At 46.8% G+C, this 21,438-nt stretch overlaps 1 protein-coding gene across 1 annotated transcript; it reads left to right on the top strand.

The window, feature by feature from the left end:
* Positions 1-3,802: 3,802 nt before the first annotated feature.
* Positions 3,803-18,256, top strand: LOC122546903 (class I histocompatibility antigen, F10 alpha chain-like). Its single transcript, XM_087979652.1, has 8 exons — positions 3,803-3,854; positions 10,347-10,607; positions 11,851-12,126; positions 12,243-12,521; positions 14,501-14,620; positions 15,555-15,587; positions 16,308-16,343; positions 17,889-18,256. Exons 1-7 carry the CDS (start codon positions 3,803-3,805, stop codon positions 16,337-16,339), a joined length of 1,053 nt encoding a protein of 350 aa, XP_087835778.1. The 3' UTR covers positions 16,340-16,343; positions 17,889-18,256.
* Positions 18,257-21,438: the final 3,182 nt, after the last annotated feature.

The raw sequence follows: 21,438 nt of genomic DNA on the forward strand, positions 1-21,438 counted from the left end.
AGTCCCCTACTGTACTCACTGTATACCCATGACTGTGTCACCAAATACCAGACTAATGCCATTTACAAGTTCGCTGATGACACCACCACAGTCGATCGAATCTCAGATGGCAATGAACAGTCTACAGACGGGAGGTGGAAGACCTGGAAAAACGGTGCACTGAGAACAACCTAACTCTCAATGCCAGCAAAACCAAGGAACTCATTATTGACTTTCGGTGGGATGTTACTCCTGCCCCCCTGCACAGAGGTGGAACGAGTGGAGAGTGTCAAGCTCCTGGGAGTGGTCATCCACAACAAGCTTTCTTGGACTCTTCATGTGGACACACTGGTGACAAAGGCCCACCAATGTCTCTTCTTCCTCAGGCAGCTGAGGGAATTTGGCATGACGCTCTGCCAACGTTTATAGGTGTGCCATCGAGAGCATTCTGTCTGGATGTATCACAACCTGGTATGGCAACTGTACCATTCAAGATCAGAGACGGTTACAGAGAGTGGTGAACTTGGCCCAGACAATCACAAAGGCAAACCTCCCATCTATAGAATCCATCTACCAGGCCCGCTGTCAAGGAAAGGCCGCCAGCATTCTCAAAGCTCCATCCCACCCTGGCAATGTTTTTCTATAACCTCTACCATCAGGGAGAAGGTACAGAAGTCTGAACACATTCACCAGCTGGTTTCAAAACCGTTTCTACCCGACTGCTGTTAGAATACTGAATGGACTCACAAACTCTTAACATTCGCCTGTACCTGTGTTTTTGTTTTAGCCGCTGTTTACCTATTATTTACTATTTCTGCTATTTAAGTCTGTGATCTGCCTGTATTGCTCGCAAGACAAAATTTTTCACTGTGCCTCGGTACATGTAACAATAAATTCAATTCAATTTAAAGTTTGAATGCTCCCCCATTTCTGGATGGTACACAATTGATTTAAATTATTTAGATGCCTGAGCTCTTCATAATTTCCTTGAATAACTTTGATGTAAAATTTGATCCTTGTTCCAATTGCATTTCTACAGGTTGTCTGTAATGAGGGAAAAATACTGAGTAATTCTTCTACCCTCCTTTCAGCCATGCTATCTCATTCTGGAATGGCCTCTGGAAATCTCAGAGACACATCCATTATGGTCAACAAATACTGATCCCCACTTTTTGTTTTAGGGTTGGGTCTGATGCAAATAATTAAAACTTTTGTAAAAGATTCATCAAATGCTGGAATAGGTATTAAGGGTGTTGGTTTGATCAATAAATGAGTTTTCCAATTATCTGACATGCCTGACATGTCTGGCAAAATGCAACAACATTTTGAAGGGCTTTTGCCAGAACCATGGATTTTCCTGCTCCACGGATGCGGCCTGACCTGCTGTGCTTTTCCAGCACCACTGTAACCTTGTCTCTGATCTCCAGCATCTGCAGTCCTCACTTTCGCCGAACATCTTTCTGCAGTCCAGGCCAATAAAAATAAACTTCTATTTTCCTTACTTCCAAATGACCTCCTACTGGTAACTCTCATGGTGCTACCCACAACACCTCCTTTATATCACACACCAGTAATACAACTTGATGAGCTTCTGCCCATTTTTCACCCACTTGAATATGTGATGGTCTCCATTTCCTCATCAACATTTCATTTTTAAGAGAGTGACATTGTGGGATAGGCGCAGATTCACCTTTTCGGTAAAACTGTGTTATCTTTCCACCTTTCTGTTGTAATTTCGCTAACATCTCTGAGCTAGAAAACGTATGCTTTGTTCTTGCTTTTTCTCAACAAATTGAACAAATATAGTTTCTGATAATTGAATTTTAACTTGCTTATCTTTTCTCTTCGTTCTCTCCTTCTGTTCAACCTGTGGCTTTGTGACCTTGTTATCACACATTCAGGAATCATTCCAGAATGAACTGTTCTGGAACCGAGAATTTCTCTGTTACTCCATCCACCACTTTTCATCAGACCCTCTAACTTCACCGTACATGAAAGAACACTATGTTTCTCACCATGGACTCCATGTATTCTAGCAATACTTTTTCTGATTACACATCTCTGTATCTCTCCCTAGCAAAGATTGACTTGCTCCCATATCTCTAAAAATCTTAATTTCTTTTCCTACTCGTCTTGGTAAACATGAGGAAACTTTCCTCGCACAAGTGCTGCAAAGTTGGAGAGAGTACTTGTGGATTGGAAGGTAGAAAATTAGAATTTGGTATTTGTAAAAGGCTAGGGGTGGGTGGGGGAAAGCATTGCATGGTCCCTTTAAAAATCTAGTGCTTTTTCTATGTTTAGAGATTTAAAATGGATGTCTGTGAACAGCAGCTTGAAGGTTTGCAAATCCACAGAGAGCACCCAAATTGAAACATTATATTGAAAGGCTATACAGTTAGCAGGCTAAACACCAGTTATTTTTTCAAGACAACAGGCTTTTGAATTTAGCCAATTAATTTGAGCAGCGACTTCGATACCAAAAATCTATTAAATTTAAGGCTGATGATTTTAACAACAGAAGACCAATCCTATTGTGTGAAATATTGATATGTCATCAAGGAGATGAAGGTAGGGGGCAGTTGGATAAAGACCCCAGAGCTAACTGCCCTCCAGCAGAGCCAATGGCCCTCAGCTCTTAAGAGAGAATCACTGGCTCTCACAGCCTCATCTATGTCTTAGAGAAAGTGCCATTAAAATAAAAATGGTACCAGTGGTACAGCTAGTTAATATTCCTGACAGAAGAATTGTTGGAGAAGGCACAGAACATTCCAGAAGGCACGCAACATGGATGTAATTTTGAGAGACTAAATATTTTTATGTATAAGTGGGACTGTTCTTTGTTGGAACAGCATACCATTAGAATCTTGCTGTAATTGGGAATAGTTAGAAGTTAATCGGGATTAATTCTGCTTGTTAATAGTTTAGTTAATTTGTTCACTGTTCGAGTGAGATAAATAGATGGTAACGAATTGATTTTAAAGTGAGTGTCAGGGATTTATTTTATTGAACCGCTTGAAGTTGCTGAGGTACACCACTCTGCACACCCCCTTTTACAGATTATGAGGTGAGGTGTTCCTCTTTGGGGATGGGGGTGGGGGGGGGGGGGGGGTGGAGTCAACCTCCACTTTATAACACAAGGAAATTCTTCGCAGTTTTAACTCTCTGCTCTTCATCATGAGTTGCCAATATTTCACAAAGTGAATTCTTGAACTCCAACAAAGTAGTCTCTCCAAGACTGTGATATGTGTCTGATTTATTTTCATGGCCTTATCCACTTCTCAATGTTACTTTGTTTGATTTTTTTCAAACTTTGACCAAGTTCTTCCGTTAGATTTTGAAATTGTTTTCTTTCAGCTTCTGGTACAAGTTCATATGAACATGAGACGGCTGTTTTTAGAATCATGGATTCATAGACTCCCTACAGTATGGGGACAGGCCATTTGGCCCAACAAGTCCACCCGACCCACCGAAGGGTATCCCACAAAGACCCCACACCCTGTGTCCTGCCAATGGGAGAAAGGTCAGTTTTCCCTGTGTCTGTTTCACAGCGAGTAACTCAACCTGTCTGTGTCTGATCTCCCTGGGAACTGGTGACAGAAATCTGTTCACCTCTTTATTGGGTTTTTTACTGAGACTGGGACTGAGACTGGTTCGGCAACTTCAAGTTCAGCAAATGATCAAATTACTTTGTCGATCAGGAAATGGCATTATGGGTAGGAAAGAATGTTTATTTTGTTAATTTTTCAGTTTGTGAACAGCAGATATTTTCCAATCACTTTTTATTCCCAATCCCTGACTGGAATAGGGAGAGTGGATTCCCAGAATGTTGCTGATCCTTTTCTCCATCTCCCTGTGTTTTTCCTGGGTCTCTCCCGGTAAGTACAGAATTCAGCTTTCCATTCTCTCTCTCTCTCTCTCTCTCTGTGTCTGGGGTGAATGTGAATCTCTTGGGGAGAGTTTGAAATGGGGGATATTTGATCAGCCGCCTGTTATACACATTGAAGGCAGCACAGTCTGGAAGACTCTGATGGGATTTGTGTCCAGGTTCGTAATCTAAAAGCTTCTTAACAGTGCAAGGTTTGTGAAAGTTTGCAGCTCAGGTTGAGGTTTAGGGTGTAGGTTTGCTCACTGAGCTGGAGGTTTGATATCCTGACGTTTCATTACCTGGCTCGGTAACATCATCAGTGGCGACCTCCAAGTGAAGCGAAGCTGTTGTCTCCTGCTTTCTATTTATATGTTTGTCCTGGATGGGGTTCCTGGGATTTGTGGTGATGCAGTAAACTAGGTTGGAAGAGAGACAGGTGAATCTCTGTCTCACCTGGAAGGACGGTTTGTGGCCCTGGATTGAGGTGAGGGGTGTGTTGAGCAGGTTTTGCATTTCTTCTGGTTGCACAGGGAGGTATCTGAGGGTTCGGGGGGGTTTGGTGGGGAGAGTGGTGCAAAGCAAGGAGTGTCGGAGGGAATGGTCCTTGTGGAAAACAGAGAGGGTTGGGGAGGGGAAGATGTTCTTTGGGAAGGGGAAGATGTTCTTGGTGGTGGGGTCTAGTTGGAGTTGGCAGAAGTGTTTAAGGGTGATGTGCTGGATGTGGAGACTGGTGGGATGGTAGGTGAGGACAGGGGGGACCACCCCCTTTATCTGCAGCTCCCCCCATACCCACCCCAAGTCCTGAAGAAGGGTTGTCTCCAAAATGATGAGTTCTCCACCTCCTGATGCTACCTGGCTTGCAGTGTTCTTCCAGCCTCCTGCCTCTCTGGTTTGGATTCCCAGCGCCTGTAGTTTTTTTGTCTGTCAATAATAAAATGTGAGCTGTGGTGTGGATGGCCCTCAGTTTGAAATGTGTAAAAACAGTGTATTTTTATTGTGATTTTTAATATTGTGGACTGAAATGGGAAAGCCCTGTTTTCCAGCAGGGATTTACAAGGATGGCTGCATGTTTTGGAAGTAAGGAATTCGATACCTTTTGTGAACCCTGTTTGTGTAGCTGTTGGTTTCAGCTGAAATATCTCCACCAAGGCTGGGATCCTGTCACCAAGTCACATGTTCATAAGATCTAGGAGCAGAATTAGGCCATTCAGCCCATCAAGTCTGCTCTGCCATTCCATCATGGCTGTTCTGCTCCTCACCCCCATTTTCCTGCCTTCTCCCCATATCCCTTCACCCCACTACCAATTAAACATCTGTCTCACTCTTCCTTAAATTTACTCACTGTCCCAGCATCCACCGCACTTTGGGGGAATGAATCCCACCGATTCACAACCCTTTGGGAGAAGTCGCTTCTCCCCAACTCTGTTTGAAATTTGCTCCGTCTCATCCTACAACCTCCCGTCCAAGGATGCCCCACAAGGGGAAGCATCCATTCCCCATCCATTTTATCCATGACTTTTATCATCCTGACAACCTCAATTTGATCTCCCCTCATTCTTCGAAACTCCAGACAGTATCAGCCTACACTGGTCAATCTCTCTTCATGTGACAAACCCCTTATCTCTGGCGTCAATCTCACCAACCCTCTTGGGAACTGCCTCCAATGCCATTACATCTTTCCTCAAATAAGGGGACCAAAACTGTGCACAATACTCCAGGTGCGGTCTCACCAATGCCTTGTATAGCTGCAACAATACGGCCTTCCCTTTATATTCTATTCCCTGAGTTAGGAAAGACAACATTCCATTCACTTGCTTTACTATCTGCTGGACCTGCATGCAGCTTTCTGTACCTCATGAATGAGGACACCCACCTCCCTCTGTACCTCAGCATCACAAGTCTCTGCCCATGTAGATAAAAGGTCACCTTCCCATTGCTCGACCCCAATGCATGACCTCACACGTATCCGGGTTAAACTCCATCTGCCACATTTTGGCTGACTCCCCTACCCTATCTATTGTAAGGTTCCTGTTTCCTTGTTCAATTTACCGTCCTGCCTATTTTTGGCAACCTTCCCTATATCCAAGTCGTGAACGTAGATTGTCAATAACTGGGGCCCAAGGACCAAACCCTGTGGCACTTCACTCGTAACCTTTTGCCATCCGGAAAAAAACCCTATTTATCCCGACTCTCTGTCTTCTGTCCATTAGCCAGTCATCTGCCCAAGATAATAAATTACCCATAATCCCATATTATCCTTTTGTGCGGCACCTCATCAAATACCTGCCAAAAGTCCAGATACATTATACCTAAAGGATCCCCATTATCTACTTTGCTTCTCACATCTTCAAAGCCATCTAGCAAATTAGTCAAACATGATTTGCCCTTCATAAACCCATACTGACTCTGATGGACCGCATTCTGACTTGCCACCTGTCCTGATATTGCTTCCTTGATAATTGATTCCATCAACAGATATTAAACTAACTGGTCTATAATTTTTGAATAAGATTAGTATTTTTCCAATCCATGGGAGCTTTTCCCGTGTCGAGGGAATTTTGGAATATTGTAATGAATGGATCCATTATCTCCACCATCACTTCCTTTAATTCCCTCGGCTCTTGGCCATCTGGACCGGGGGACTTGTCTGCCCTCAATCCTAATAGTTTGCTGAGTACCTTTTCCTGATCAATGCTGATTGTTTTACGTTCTCCCCTTTCTATTGCCACTGACTCGAACCAATAAGAGTGGTCCTTCACTGTGAAAACTGGGGCAAAGCATTGCTTTGGCATCTCTGCCATTTCAGTTGTCCCCACGATTAACTCTCCAGTTTCACCTTCCAAGGGACCAACATTCACATCAGCGACTCTCTTCCCTTTTGTATACTTATAGAAACCTTTGCTCTCCTTTTTTGATATTTTGTGCCAATTTTCTTTCTTCACTTACCTTAGCTCCTGTTATTACTTTTTTGGTATCCCTTTGCTTATGTTTGATAGTTTCCCAAGCTTCCAACCTGCTACTGGCTTTTGCAATATGGTAGACCTTCATTTTTGACTTTATATTGTCCTTGACCTCCTTTTTTAGCTTTGGAAGGTTTTGACCTTCTACCCCCTGCCCTCCCCCCACCTTCCCCCCACCCCGCCCCACCACAACGGCTTACCATCTTTCTTAATCACTGGGATATATTTTAGTTGTGAGGAATTTTACTAGCCCCTTAAACAACTGCCACTGCTCATCCACTCTCTTATCTTTTAGCCTTCCTGCCCAATCTACTCGAGCCAAATCTATTCCCATGCCTCTCTCATTTCCTATGTTTAATTCCAGAACACTAGTGTGGGACTCCACTTTCTCCCCCCAAACTGGAGTCACCCTTTATTTACAGGTACCTAGCACATGACAGTGACTCAGCTAGCACGGAGCCAGCTCCTCGAGTGGACAGAACCCCTGACCCTCCTGTTTATATCTGTCAGCTGGGGCTTCCTGATTGGATGAGGTTAACAGCCACAATCAGGGAACTCATATTCGATGAGATAAACCTGAGTGATATCATACGGATCAGTACACCAGTAAACTGGGGCTGAGGGGTGGTTTAAAGTGAAGCTGATTGGTTTGTGGCCTCATAGCCGGTTGTAATGACAGGGCTCCTCTGCCCGCCAACAGCAAGGTGATTGGTTGTCAGGGAACTGAACAGCTCAGGGCTGACAGCAAAATTGTATTGTATTTATTGTCATGTGTACTGAGGCACAGTGAAAAGCTTTGTCTTGTGAGCAATACAGGCAGATCACAGAGTTAAGTAGCAGAGATAAGCAAATAATAATTAAAACAGCAGCAAAACAAAAACACAGGTACAGGCAAATGCTACGCGTTTGTGAGTCCATTCAGTATTCTAGCAACAGTCGGGTCGAAATGGTTTCAATACCAGCTGGTGAATGTGTTCAGGCTTCTGTACCTTCTCCCTGGTGGTAGAGGGTATACAAAAACATTGCCAGGGTGGGATGGATCTTTGAGAATGCTGGTGGCCTTTCCTTGACAGTGGGCCTGGTAGATGGATTCTATAGATGGGAGGTTGACCTTTGTGATTGTCCGGGCTGAGTTCACCACTCTCTGTAACCGTCTCCGATCTTGAATGGTACAGTTGCCATACCAGGTAGTGATACATCCAGACATAATGCTCTCGATGGCGCACCTATAAATGTTGGCAGAGCGTCATGCCAAATTCCCTCAGCTGCCTGAGGAAGAAGAGACGTTGTTGGGCCTTTGTCACCAGTGCATCCATGTGAAGAGTCCAAGGAAGCTTGTTGTGGATGACCACTCCCAGGAGCTTGACACTCTCCACTCGTTCCAGCTCTGTGCTGTTAATGTGTAGGGGGGGCATGAGTAACATCCCACCGAAAGTCAATAATGAGTACCTTGGTTTTGCCGGCATTGAGAGCTTGGTTATTCTCAGTGCACCATTTTTCCAGGTCTTTCATTTGTAGTCTCTATCGTCGCCATCTGAGATTCGACCGACTGTGGTGGTGTCATCAGCGAACTTGTAAATGACATTAGTCTGGTATTTGGTGACGCAGTCATGGGTATACAGTGAGTACAGTAGGGGACTGAGTACGCACCCCTGGGGGGCTCCAGAATTAAGTGTTAGTGAGGATGAAATATTGTCCCCAATCTTCACTGATTATAGCCTGTGGGTCAGGAAACAGGTCAGGTTCAGAGAGTGGGGCTCAGTCTGAGATCACAAAGTTTAGTCATCAGTCTTGAGGGGATAATAGTGTTTTAATTTTTTTTAAAAATTACATCCTCAAGTGCATTTTAACAAATGGCCCAGATAAGGTATTGAAGGTGTAAACTCCCTGTGTGAAAATGTCTGTGCCACAATGGTCAGAATGATTCAAATCTAAAAACGGATTTACAGACTCTTACATGGATTCATGCAGTTTTTGAGCAAAATACAATGTAATTCTGCAAGTACAAATTCACCCACAAACTTATATGTGTATGTGTACATGTGGGTGTGCGTGTGTGTATGTTATGTGTGTGTAGGAGTGTCTGTGTGTGCCCGTGTGTGTGTGTCTGCCTGTCTGTGTGTGTGTGTTAGGTGTGTGTAGGAGTGTTCGTGTGTGTCCGTCTGTGTGTGTGTGTGTGTATGTGTATGTAGGAATGTCTGTGTGTGTCCGTCTGTGTGTGCGTGTGTGTATGTGTGTGTATGTGTGTGTCGGAGTATCTGTGTGTGTCTGTCTGTGTGTGAGACATAACAAACAATCCAGGTCTTTTTCAATATATGGTTTCAGTTATATCACACTGTAAACTTTTGCTGTAAATTCTGTGTCCTACAATCTTATTCTCCACAATCACCTGATGAAGTAGCAGCTCTCCGAAAATTAGTGCTTCCAAATAAACCGATTGGACTGGAACCTGGTGTTGTGTGATTTTTAACTTTGTCCACCCCAGTCCAACACCAGTGCCTCCCAATTAATGAAGCAATCCCCAGTTCGAATACCGAATGAAATGATGTGGCACAGCTCCTGTTTAAATGACAGGGATAAATGAAGCGAAATTGGACATTTTTAACATCCAATGGCAGAACTAGGAAATATCAACCAAATCATTGAGCAAACTTCCTCGTCTCTTGCTTTCTCCCAACAATCTCTCTCTCTTCCTTCCCGCTGTTCTCTCTCTCTCTCTTTCCCCTCCCCAGTGTCTCTCTCTCTCTCTTTCTTTCTGTTCCTCCTGAGTCTCTCCACCTCCTCCCAGCTCTTATCCCCTCCCTAACCTCAGCCTCTTTCCCATCCCCTCCCCAATCTTTTATCCAACCTTCCCCAGAGTCTCATTTCCCTCCCTGGTCTCAACCCCTACCCCCCGCTCCCCATCCCAGTTTCTTTCTGTCCTGTGTAATCTCTCTCTCTCCCCCTCCTTCACAGTCTTTATCCCCTCATCAGTCCCTTTGCTCCTCCCAATCCCTTTCCCTCCCCTGCAATATCTTTGCCTTCTACGCCTGTCTCTCGCCCTTCTCAATCTGTAACCCCACCCATTCTATTCCTCCAGGTCCCAGTCTCTTTTGTCCTCATCCCAATGCTCTCTCTTCACCTCTGACCTTCCTTATCTCATTTCCAAACCCTCCACATTCTCTCCTCACTCCTCAGTGTCCCTCCTCCATGCTGTACAGTCTCTCTTCCTTATTTCCCAGTTCCTTCCCAGTGTCTCTCTCTCCCCCATCCCCAGTATTTATTTTCCAATGCCAGTCTCCATCCCACCCCAATCACTGTCCCTCCCCTGTCTCTGTCCCTCCCCTGTCTCTGTCCCTCCCCAGTCTCTGTCCCTCCCCTGTCTCTGTCCCTCCCCTGTCTCCATCCCTCCCCAGTTTGGCTCTCTTTCTCCCCCAAGTCTCTCTTCCTCCCCCCCACCAGCCACATTCTGTCTTGTTTGCTAGTTCCTCTCCCTCCCAGTTTCCCTTCCAGTGCTTGTTCTGCAGTTTGATAACCAGCTCCTCGAACTGTTTATATTACAGAGACTAACTCACGAACTATAAAATATACAATTGTCTCAGGAGAACAAGATTTCCCTGAAGTCACTGTTGTTGCGATGGTCAACGGAATACAAACAGGTTACTTTGACAGTGATACCCGTCGCTGTGTCCCCAGGCAGCAGTTCCTGGCTGATTCACTCAGTGTGAAATTCTGGGACGATGCTACAGATCAGGCGATCACACACACCAGGCTGGCAAAGGGGAATCTGAAATCGATCATGAAAAGGACAAACCAGACTTCAGGTAAAATCTCACCGTCAATTGTCCACATTATCCCCTGGGTCATTCCACTCAGTCCATCTCCCAGCACTGACCGCTGGGTCTGTCCACTGAGTCCATCCCCCAGCACTGACCCCTGGGTCACTCCACTCAGTCCTTCCCCCAGCACTGACCCCTCGGTCTGTCCACTCAGTCCATCCCCCAGCACTGACCACTGGGTCACCCCACTCAGTCCATCCCCCAGCACTGACCCCTGGGTCACTCCACTCAGTCCATCCCCCAGCACTGACCCCTGGGTCACCCCACTCAGTCCATCCCCCAGCACTGACCCCTGGGTCACCCCACTCAGTCCTTCCCCCAGCACTGACCCCTGGGTCACCCCACTCAGTCCATTCCCCAGCACTGACCCCTGGATCACCCCACTCAGTCCATCCCCCAGCACTGACACCTGGGTCACCCCACTCAGTCCATCCCCCTGCACTGACCCCTGGGTCACCCCACTCAGTCCATCCCCCAGCACTGACCCCTGGGTCACCCCACTCAGTCCATCTCCCAGCACTGACCCCTGGGTCACCCTACTCAGTCCATCCCCCAGCACTGACCCCTGGGTCACCCCACTCAGTCCATCCCCCAGCACTGACCCCTGGGTCACCCCACTCAGTCCATCCCCCAGCACTGACCCCTGGGTCACCCCACTCAGTCCATCCCCCAGCACTGACCCCTGGGTCACCCCACTCAGTCCATCCCCCAGCACTGACCCCTGGGTCACCCCACTCAGTCCATCCCCCAGCACTGACCCCTGGGTCACCCCACTCAGTCCATCCCCCAGCACTGACCCCTGGGTCACCCCACTCAGTCCATCCCCCAGCACTGACCCCTGGGTCACCCCACTCAGTCCATCCCCCAGCACTGACCCCTGGGTCACTCCACTCAGTCCATCCCCCAGCACTGACCCCTGGGTCACCCCACTCAGTCCATCCCCCAGCACTGACCCCTGGGTCACTCCACTCAGTCCATCCCCCAGCACTGACCCCTGGGTCACCCCACTCAGTCCATCCCCCAGCACTGACCTTGGAATGTAAAGTGAATTGAGGACTGTCAACTCATTCTGCAACTTTAACTTGAGATTGGAACCCTTTCCCCTCTGATCAGACTGTGACCCTCATCCCCTATTTCCATCTGATATTTGATCCCCTTTCCCTCTGATCAGACAGTGTGTGATTATCTATTATTTATTGATGATTGATCCCTGTCTGGTCACTGACAGGAATTCACACTCTCCAATGGATACATTCTGTTGAGGTCAGTGAAGATGGCTCTGTGAAGAGATCGATGAGATTTGGATTTGATGGAAAGGACCACATTAGTTTAGAGCCAGACAGAATGAGATGGGTTGCCGCAAATCACTTTGCAGTGATCAATAAAGAGAAATGGAATTCAGATCAATCCTGGAACTACTATTGGGAATCATATCTGCAAAAAACATCTGTTGAACATTTAAACAGATATCTGGAAGTTGGAAAGGATTATTTCACAAGGAAAGGTATGTATTTCAGTTCTGTTCCATGTTCTGATCTAACCTCACTGATCTATGAAACCGCTCTCCCATTCCATTCAGTGTCTGTCTATTGTTTGTGATTTCACTCTTTCCCATCACAGTTCAGCCTGAAGTGTTCATCCCCAGGAGGGAGCCCAATGGTCAGGACAAGCCGCTCACTCTCTCCTGCCTGGTCACTGGGTTTTATCCTGTAGACATCGAGGTGACCTGGCTAAGGAATGGAGAGGTCATGTCTGAGACACATTCCTCGGGGATACGACCGAACCACGATGGGACCCATCAGATCCAGAAAGAGATTGAGATCAATGCTGGGGATGAGGATCAATACTCCTGTCACATTGAACACAGCAGTCTGGCAGAGGCCCAGCTCTATCAGTGGGGTAAGGGACTGGAGAGTGTGTCTGTGTCTGTGTGTCTGTGTCTGTGTGTCTGTGTCTGTGTCTGTGTGTGTGTGTGTGTGTATATACATGTGACAGATGAAACTATTTAGAGGACACTTTTTCACTTCCTTGTTTGCAACTACCCACCTTGTTCTCTGCGTTGATATGTCATGTTGGTCTCAATTGTGTTAAAGATTTCAATTCTAAGTTTGAAAGGGTCTCCGAATCCCAAACTTCCAGCACCTTTTGGGGATTCCAGATTCCCACAGCCCTGTTATTGGTGAAGTTCTCATCGATTTCACTCCGGAATAATCTCACCAGAATTACAAGAAGATTTGCTTGTATTCCAGGCTTCAGCACCAGACATGGGCCCAGATTGTCCAGCAGCCAGACAGTCAGAGACTGGACACACCTTGAGAGAGGAGGGTCTGGACCCCTCAGAATTCCTGACTCACTGAATGGGATTTGTCTGGGAAGTTTCAAACCGTATCCGGAACCCTCTGGAAAGATCTCAGGTTCTGAGGTTAGGGATTGGAAGCTTCTTTAACTCCTAGTGTGATGATGCTGCCACTTTAAAAGGTTGTTGGTGTCCTAGTTTTTGTTTTGAAGAGAGGTTGTAAGGCAGAGGCACCAAACTCGCTGCTGATGATGACTGAGGTAAACAAGTTGTGAGGCCTTGGAGTTTTTATTTAAGCTGGAACAATAGAAGCAGTCTGAATGGGTGTGGCCAGCTCTCACAGATCCAGATTTCTTAGTTTGGTTTTTTTCAGTTACGTCAGAAGCCTTTGGGGTCTCAAAAGAGTTGGCAGCTTCAGTGAATGTCACCTGGCTTCTACTGTCTGCATTTTTTTCTTGATATTGTTTCCTCCTGGATTGGAGAACAGCATGTAAGAATCTGTGTCTGAATTTACCTTTTTGCCAAGGTGTTTATAGGATGTCACAATATTGCAACAGTTAATTAATAATAGGTACTATGTTCAGTTACATTTTTCAATTGTTAAGTTATTCAAACTTCCTTTTTCTTTTGTTTGTATTTTAATTACAGCGTTTAAATAAATTGTGTTTTGCTTAACATTGAGTTGTTTGAACACTTGCATTGCATCTGGAACACTGCACTTCCCATCCAGTTTTAAAATAAGAAGCAGTTCAGATCTAGACTACCTTCTTCAGATATTTTGAGGGGGCCTGGTGTGGTCCCTAACACCAGAGAGCTGGAAAACCGACCATCTCCAAACGTACTGCTGATCCCTCCATTCACACACTGACGAGGATATCTGGTCAGTGTGGGCAAGTTGGACTGAACATACACACTTGTTGTGTGACTCTTTAACTCTTTGACTCCATCCCCTCAAAATACATGACCTGACCTTCTGCAACCAACACTTGACCTCTCCCCAGCACCAACACCACCTCACCGCCTCCAGACGTCTGTCAGACTCGCAGTGCATCACACTGGACAGACAACTGGGACACAACACAGAACTCCACAACTGGATCCCTAACAAGGCCCCCTCACCAGCCCACTGTGGCACCCAAACCCCATTCCATTGGTACTCAACATCCCCAACACTCACCAGTGAGTTCCCAAACTGCCCCTTGCCCAACCACTGAGGAAGTGCCTTTCTGGGACACCAAACTAGACCCCTCCAACCATTCACTCACTCCTTCACCTCACCCAAGGCCGATCTACCCCACCAGCACTAGTAAGGACAGGACACAGAGATATTGGGGAGAATGGGAACTGAACTGTCTGGGGAGGTAACCCCCAGGACAGGTACAACACGATGTTTATACCCCTATCAATGGGATCCTTGGTGACTTCACTGGAGAGTGAAATCGGGAGAGGGTCAAACCAGCATTTCAACCAATCCCAACAATTCCCAACAGCTCGGAGCAGTTATAATTGTTCCCAATCAACACAGGGTTAGAAATAAATCCAGGAACAGAGAGAATCCTGATATATTTCCAATGTGTTTCAGAAAATCTGAAAAGCAATTGGCTGCATTCCCAACTTGGAAGTCTCATTGCATCAATGGTCATTCTATTGGCTGTTATTGTCGGGATAGTCGGAATAATCATCTGGAAAAGGTCACAGAGAGGTAAGAATCAGAGAGAGGGGAATGTGGAACTGAGGGGACAGAGTGAGTGTGGGGGGATCTCCAGTACTGGGAGTACAGGGCACTGTGGGGAATGGAACTGATTGAATTCCCACACACAGATACACACGTATAAACACGTCTCGTTCCCTGTCTGATCTTCCTTTATGTGATCAGCCCAGACCAGGTCTAATATTGATCATTATACCCACTGCACCCAATCAGATCCTCACTGACTGAATATTAATGGAATGGAAGGGATTTTCTGCATCTCCATAAAGTGTAAGGATGGAGGGGAGTGTGGGAATGAGGATTTCTGACACAATCCCTGTAAAACCTTCCTTCCTGCCTTGTTTGGGCACCATCACCTTGATAAATTTTGAAGATCTCTCTCCCTTAATGAGTTTGTGCAGTTTTGGATGACTTATTACTTTGGTTTGACCCTCGGCGTGTGACTCTGATACCGATCATGTTATTCCAGGCATTTGGTTTGTCTCCAGTCCCACCGTATTTTTAATGTTTTGGAATGATCTCTCTGCCCCATTTAATGGGATTCTGGATCATCCCTTCTCTTGTTATCCAGCTGTTGACACTTTCCTCCCACCATCTGACATTTGTGATCACCTGCAGAGACTCCACTCACCCCATTTGGATGATCTTTTGATCTCTCTGCCCATTGATCTCCCTGCTGATAAGTTCGGTGTCTGTGAGCTTCTCTCTCACTTCACCTGAGGAAGGGGCTACGCTCAGAAAGCTTGTGATTTCAAACAAATCTGTTGGACTGTAACTTGGGGCCGTGTGTGATTTCTGACTGTGTTCACACGAGTCCAATACCAACACCCCCACATCAATCTCCATCCCCTCACACTTGTTGTGTTCTCACTCTCTGAGAATGGATTATTCCCCATCCTAATGGACATTTATTTTGTTTCTGCAGGTTCACCAAATGGGACCTACACAACAGCTCTCAGTAAGTGACTGAGGGGACAGAGTGTTGGGAATGATGGCGAAGGTAATGGGAGGTGTAGAGTAGATTCCCTACAGTGTGGAAACAGGCCCTTCAGCCCAACAAGTCCACACAGACCCTCCAAAGAGTAACCCACCCAGACCCATTCCCCTACCCTATATTTACCCCTGACTAACACACCTAACACTATGGGCAATGTAGCATGGCCAATTCACCTGACTTGCACACCTTTGGATTGTGGGCAGAAACTGGAGCACCCGGAGGAAACCCACACAGACACGGGGAGAGTGTGCAAACTCCGCACAGTCACCCGAGGTGGGAATTGTACCCGGGTCCCTGGTGCTGTGAAGCAACAGTGCTAACCACTGAGCCACCGTGCTGCCCCTATTAGAGTGTAGAGTTATATTTGCCAGGGTGTTGCTCAGGGTGATGGGTCCGTCTCCTCACAATGCTGTTTCTCAGCCAACACTCTCTTATCGTCCTGTTTCTCTACTCCATGTCCCCAGTGTCTCTCCTTCGAATTGTCACCCTCCATTCCCTTCCCCCACTGCCCCTCCCTCCACTCACTCACCCTTAATTCCCACTGGGGGGTGGGCTCGGAGAGTCTGGTTAGTTAGTGCTGAGGGCGATTAAATCCTGGGTCCAGTGAGTGATAGAGAATATCTCACACTGTCTCATTTTATATTTGATATAACTTCTCACATTCTGTTTTTATTTTCTCAGCTTCTGATATCTCTGGTGCAGCTTCTTCATGATTCAGTAAGTGACATGTCAACTTTTCTCTGACTGAAATTTATTCAGATTAATATTCTCTAGATTTATTTGTAGCATTTTCACGTCTCTCCTGACCCTGTCCCACCCTCCCAGACACTGTTAAACCCTGTCGGACGAATTCCCCTCCCCTCCTGACCCTGTCGCACCCTCCCAGTCACTGTTATACCCTGTCAGACTAATTCCCCTCCCCTCCTGACCCTGTCGCACCCTCCCAGACACTGTTAAACCCTGTCAGACTAATTCCCCTCCCCTCCTGACCCTGTCCCACCCTCCCAGACACTGTTAGACCCTGTCGGACTAATTCCCCTCCCCTCCTGACCCTGTCGCACCCTCCCAGACACTGTTAAACCCTGTCAGATTAATTCCCCTCCCCTCCTGACCCTGTCACACCCTCCCAGACACTGTTAAACCATGTCAGACTAATTCCCCTCCCTTCCTGACTCTGTCCCACCCTCCCAGACACTGTTAAACCCTGTTAGTCTAGTTCCCCTCCCCTTCTGACCCTGTTCCACCCTCCCAGACACTGTTAAATGCTATCAGACTAATCTCACTCCCCTCCTGACCCTGTCCCACACTCCCAGACACTGTTAAATGCTATCAGACTAATCCCACCCCCCTCCTGACCCTGTCCCACCCTCCCAGACACTGTTAATCCCTGTCAGACTAATTCCCCTCCCCTCCAAACCCTGTCCCACCCTCCCAGTCACTGTTAAACCCTGTCAGACTAATTCCCCTCCCCTCCTGACCCTGTCACACCCTCCCAGTCACTGTTAAACCCTGTCAGACTAATTCCCCTCTCCTCCTGACCCTGTCCCACCCTCCCAGACACTGTTAAATGCAATCAGACTAATCCCACTCCCCTCCTGACCCTGTCCCACCCTCCCAGACACAGTTTAACCCTGTCAGACTAATTCCCCTCCCCTCCTGACCCTGTCCCACCCTCCCAGACACTGTTAAACCCTGTCAGACTAATTCCCCTCCCCTCCTGATCCTCTCCCACACTCCGAGCCCCTGTTAAACCCTGTCAGACTAATTCCCCTCCCCTCCTGACACTGTCCCACCCTCCCAGACACTGTTATACCCTGTCAGACTAATTCCCCTCCCCTCCTGACCCTGTCCCACCCTCCCAGACACTGTTAAACCCTGTCAGACTAATTCCCCTCCCCTCCTGACCCTGTCCCACCCTCCCAGACACTGTTAAACCCTGTCAGACTAATTCCCCTCCCCTCCTGACACTGTCCCACCCTCCCAGACACTGTTAAACCCTGTCAGACTAACTCCCCTCCCCTCCCCACCCTGAAGTGATTGCCTCGTGTCTGTCCATTCCTGACCTTGTGGGTTTCCTGGACCCCACTGCAGGACATTCCTGGAGCCTCATTGCGGAATAAAAGGATTCTCCTGTTCCAGTGTGAACATGGACACCATTGTCTATCCTTCCATATCACAGCAGACACACAGAAATACAGCTCATTGTTCACACTCAATTCCTTCAGGACAGAGGTCAATGTTTCTGGGAATGTGTTTCCACAGGTTGAGCCGTGGATCCCAGATCCCCAGGTTTGGATCCTGATTCTTCAAGTGAGACCTTCTCAAGTCCTGTTTCCATCCCGTCTCAGAAATGTGAGCAGTGTCACTGTCAGAGGGATCTTCATGGATGGTTCCTCCCTCACACTTTCTCATCCTCACTGTCTTCAGTGGGTCACTGATTGACCTGAAATGAAGCAACGTCCTGAGGCAACTCAGAGGCAATTTCTATATTGAAGGAATTGATTTTGCATCTGACGTTAACAAATTTCAAATGTTATGTAAATCTCTGTACATAAATATCAGTTTTACATATTCTAATTCTTAAATAAATATATAAATATTATAAATCTGAGTTATTGTTGAATACTAAAATCTATCTCTACTTATCACCATTGTTTAACTACAATCACCAATATGTGTCATTTGTAATCATTAAAAGTTATTTATTGACTTATTAATTTTGATGTTTTTATTAATATTTCACAAGAACGATTCTATTCATTTACACAGCAGCAGCTTGTGGCTCTTGGAACCAGCAGATGCTGAGCTTCAATTCAATGTGAACTGGGGGAGTTAAGACCATATCCATCTGCCTCTATTGTAAAATCCAATTCCCAGATGATAACTCCATACCCGTCAACACAATCAGGGAAAGTCCATTCCCAGAGAGTGGGAACACACAAGTGTGAGGGAATGGAGATTGTGTCAGAACCTGATGGAGATTCTGGACATCACTTCCATTCCATCGATATTCCCTGAGGATGTGAGTGTGTGTGGTGGGTTTGATGACCAACATCAGACTTGTACTAAAGGACATAGCTGCTAGACTGGGTCTGCAGCAGGTGGTGAGGGAACCAACAAGAGGGAAAAACATACTTGATTCCATCTTTCCAATCTGGCAGCTGCAGGTACAAATGTCCATGACAGTCTCAGTGAGAGTGACCATCGCACTGTCCTTGTGGAGGCAAAGTCCCACTGTCACATTGGGAATAACCTCCATTGTATTGTGTGGCACTATCACTGTGTTAAATGGAACAGACTTGGATCAGATCTAGCAGCTCAAGCCTGGGTATCCATGAGGCACTGTGGGCCACCAACAGCAGCAGAACCATACTCCAGCACAATCTGTAACCTCATGGCCTGGCATAACCCCCACTGAACCATTAACACCAAGCGAGGGGATCAACCCTGGTTCAATGGGGAGTGCTGGAGGGCATGCCAGGAGCACCACCAGACATACCTGAAGATGAGGTACCAACCTGGTGAAGCCACCAAACAGGACGACTTGCATGTCACATAACATAAGCAACAAGTGATAGACAGAGCTAAGCGATCCCACAACCAACAGATCCGATCTCAGCTCTGCAGTCCTGCCACATCCAGCCAACTCACTGGAGGCTCCACAAATATTCCCACTCTCACTGATGAAACAGCCCATTACATCAGTGTGAAAGATAGGCCTGAAGGTTTCACAGCAATCTTCAGTCAGAAGTGTCATCTCAGCCTCCTCCAGTGGTCCCCAACATTACAGATACCAGTCTTCAGCCAATTCAATTCACTCCATGTGATATCAAGAAACAGTTGAAGACACTGGGTACTGCAAAGGCTTCAGGCCCTGACAACATTCAGGCAATAGTACTGAAGGCTTGTGCTCGAGAACTTGCCACTCCCCTATCCAAACTGTTCCAGTCCAGTTACAACACTGGCATCTACCCAACAATGTAGAAAATTGCCCAGGTATATCTTAGACACAAAAAGCAGGACAAACCCAATCTGCCCCATCAGTCTCCTCTCGATCATCAGTAAAGTGATGGAAGGTGTCATTAACAGTGCTATCAAGCAGGACCTGCTCAGCAATAACCTGCTCAGTGACGCCCAGTTTGGGCTCTGCCAGGGTCACTCAGCTCCTGACCTCAATACAGCCTTGGTTCGAACATGGACAAAAGAGCTGAATTCCAGAGGGGAGGTGGGAGTGACAGCCCCTAACATCAAGGCTGCATTCGACCGAGTGCGGCATCATGGAACTCGAGCAGAACTGGAATCAATGGGTATTGGGGGAAAATCTCCAGTGGATAGAGTCATACCTGACACATAGGAAGGTGGTCTTGGTTGTTGGAGGTCAGTCATCTCAGCTCCAGGAAAGCTCTGCAGGAGTCCCTCAGCGTGGTGTCCTAGGCCCAACCGTCTTCAGCTGCTTTATCAATGACCTTCCCTCCATCATAAGGTCAGAAATGGGGATGTTTCCCAGTGATTGCACAATGTTCAGCACTATTTGCAACTCCTCAGACACTGAAGCAGTCCATGTTCAAATGCAACAAGATCTGGACAATATCCAGGCTTGGGCTGACAAGAGGCAAGTAACATTTGCGCCACACAAATGCCAAGTTATAACCATCACCAACAATAGACAATCTCACCACCACCCCTTGGCATTCAATGGTGTTACCATCACTGAATCCCCCCACTGTCAACAGCCTGCGAGTTATCATTGATCAGAAACTCAACTGGTCTCACCACATAAATGCAGTGTCTACAAGAGCAGGTCAGAGGCTAGAGATACTGCAGCAAGTAACTCGTCTCCTTATTTCCCAAAGCCTGTCCACCAACTACAAGACACAGGTCAGGAGTGTGATGGAATACTCCCTGCTTGCCTGGATGAGTACAGCCATCTCACCACTGAAGAAGCTTGATACCATCCAGGACCTAGCAACCCAACTGATTGGCACTGTATCCACCAACATCCAGTCCCTCCACCACTGACACTCAGTTACAGCAGTGTTTGCTATCTACAGAAATTCATCAAAGATCCTTAAACAGTGCCTTCCAAACCCACAACCACCTCCATCTGGAAGGTCAAGGTCAGCAGATAAATGGGAACACCACCACCTTCATGTTCCCCTCCAAGCCACTCACCATCCTGACTCGGAAATATGTCACCATTCCTTCACTGTTGCTGGTCAAAATCCTGGATTTCCTTCCCTAATGGCATTGTGGCTCAACCCACAGGAGGTAGACTGCAGCAGTTCAAGAAGGCAGATCACCACCACCTTCTCAAGGGCAACTAGGGATGGGTAATAAATGCTGGCCAGTCAGAGACCCCCACATCTCACACAAACAGAATCAATACAAAAACTGGGGGAGGTGTGATACATGGTTATTGTCTCTGGAGGAGGAATCCCGTGACCAAAGTATCATTCCAGAATGAGAAGCCTCTTTCTCCTCCAGGGAGTTGTTCAATTTTCACACCTGGATGTGACAGGACAGCAGAGCTTCGATCTTATCTATCGGTTGTGGAAACACTAAGTTCTGACTCTGCTCCCTCTGCTGTTTACTGCACAATCAGTCCCGATCTGTCACTTCACTGACCAACACCATCACTTACAAGTTCCCCTCCAAGCCACTCATCATCCTGACTTGGAAATATATTGCACTTTCTTCACTGTCACTGGGTCAAAATCCTGGAATTCCCTCCCACCACCACATGAGCTGCTGCTGTTCAGGAAGGTACCTCATCCCCACCTTCTCAAGGACCGTTAGGGACGGGAAATAAATT

The sequence above is a fragment of the Chiloscyllium plagiosum genome, unplaced genomic scaffold, assembly GCF_037043375.1.
Source record: "Chiloscyllium plagiosum isolate Xiang-an unplaced genomic scaffold, Cpla_swu_hap1 HiC_scaffold_35, whole genome shotgun sequence".
In the NCBI taxonomy this organism is placed as follows: domain Eukaryota; kingdom Metazoa; phylum Chordata; class Chondrichthyes; order Orectolobiformes; family Hemiscylliidae; genus Chiloscyllium; species Chiloscyllium plagiosum.

Excerpts from the sequence above, each read along its gene's own strand:
- LOC122546903 (XM_087979652.1), top strand. The coding sequence starts at position 3,803 with ATGTTGCTGATCCTTTTCTCCATCTCCCTGTGTTTTTCCTGGGTCTCT. Across the intron at positions 10,608-11,850 it reads AAGGACAAACCAGACTTCAG|GAATTCACACTCTCCAATGG; the intron begins GTAAAATCTCAC and ends GGTCACTGACAG. Across the intron at positions 12,522-14,500 it reads GGCCCAGCTCTATCAGTGGG|AAAATCTGAAAAGCAATTGG; the intron begins GTAAGGGACTGG and ends AATGTGTTTCAG.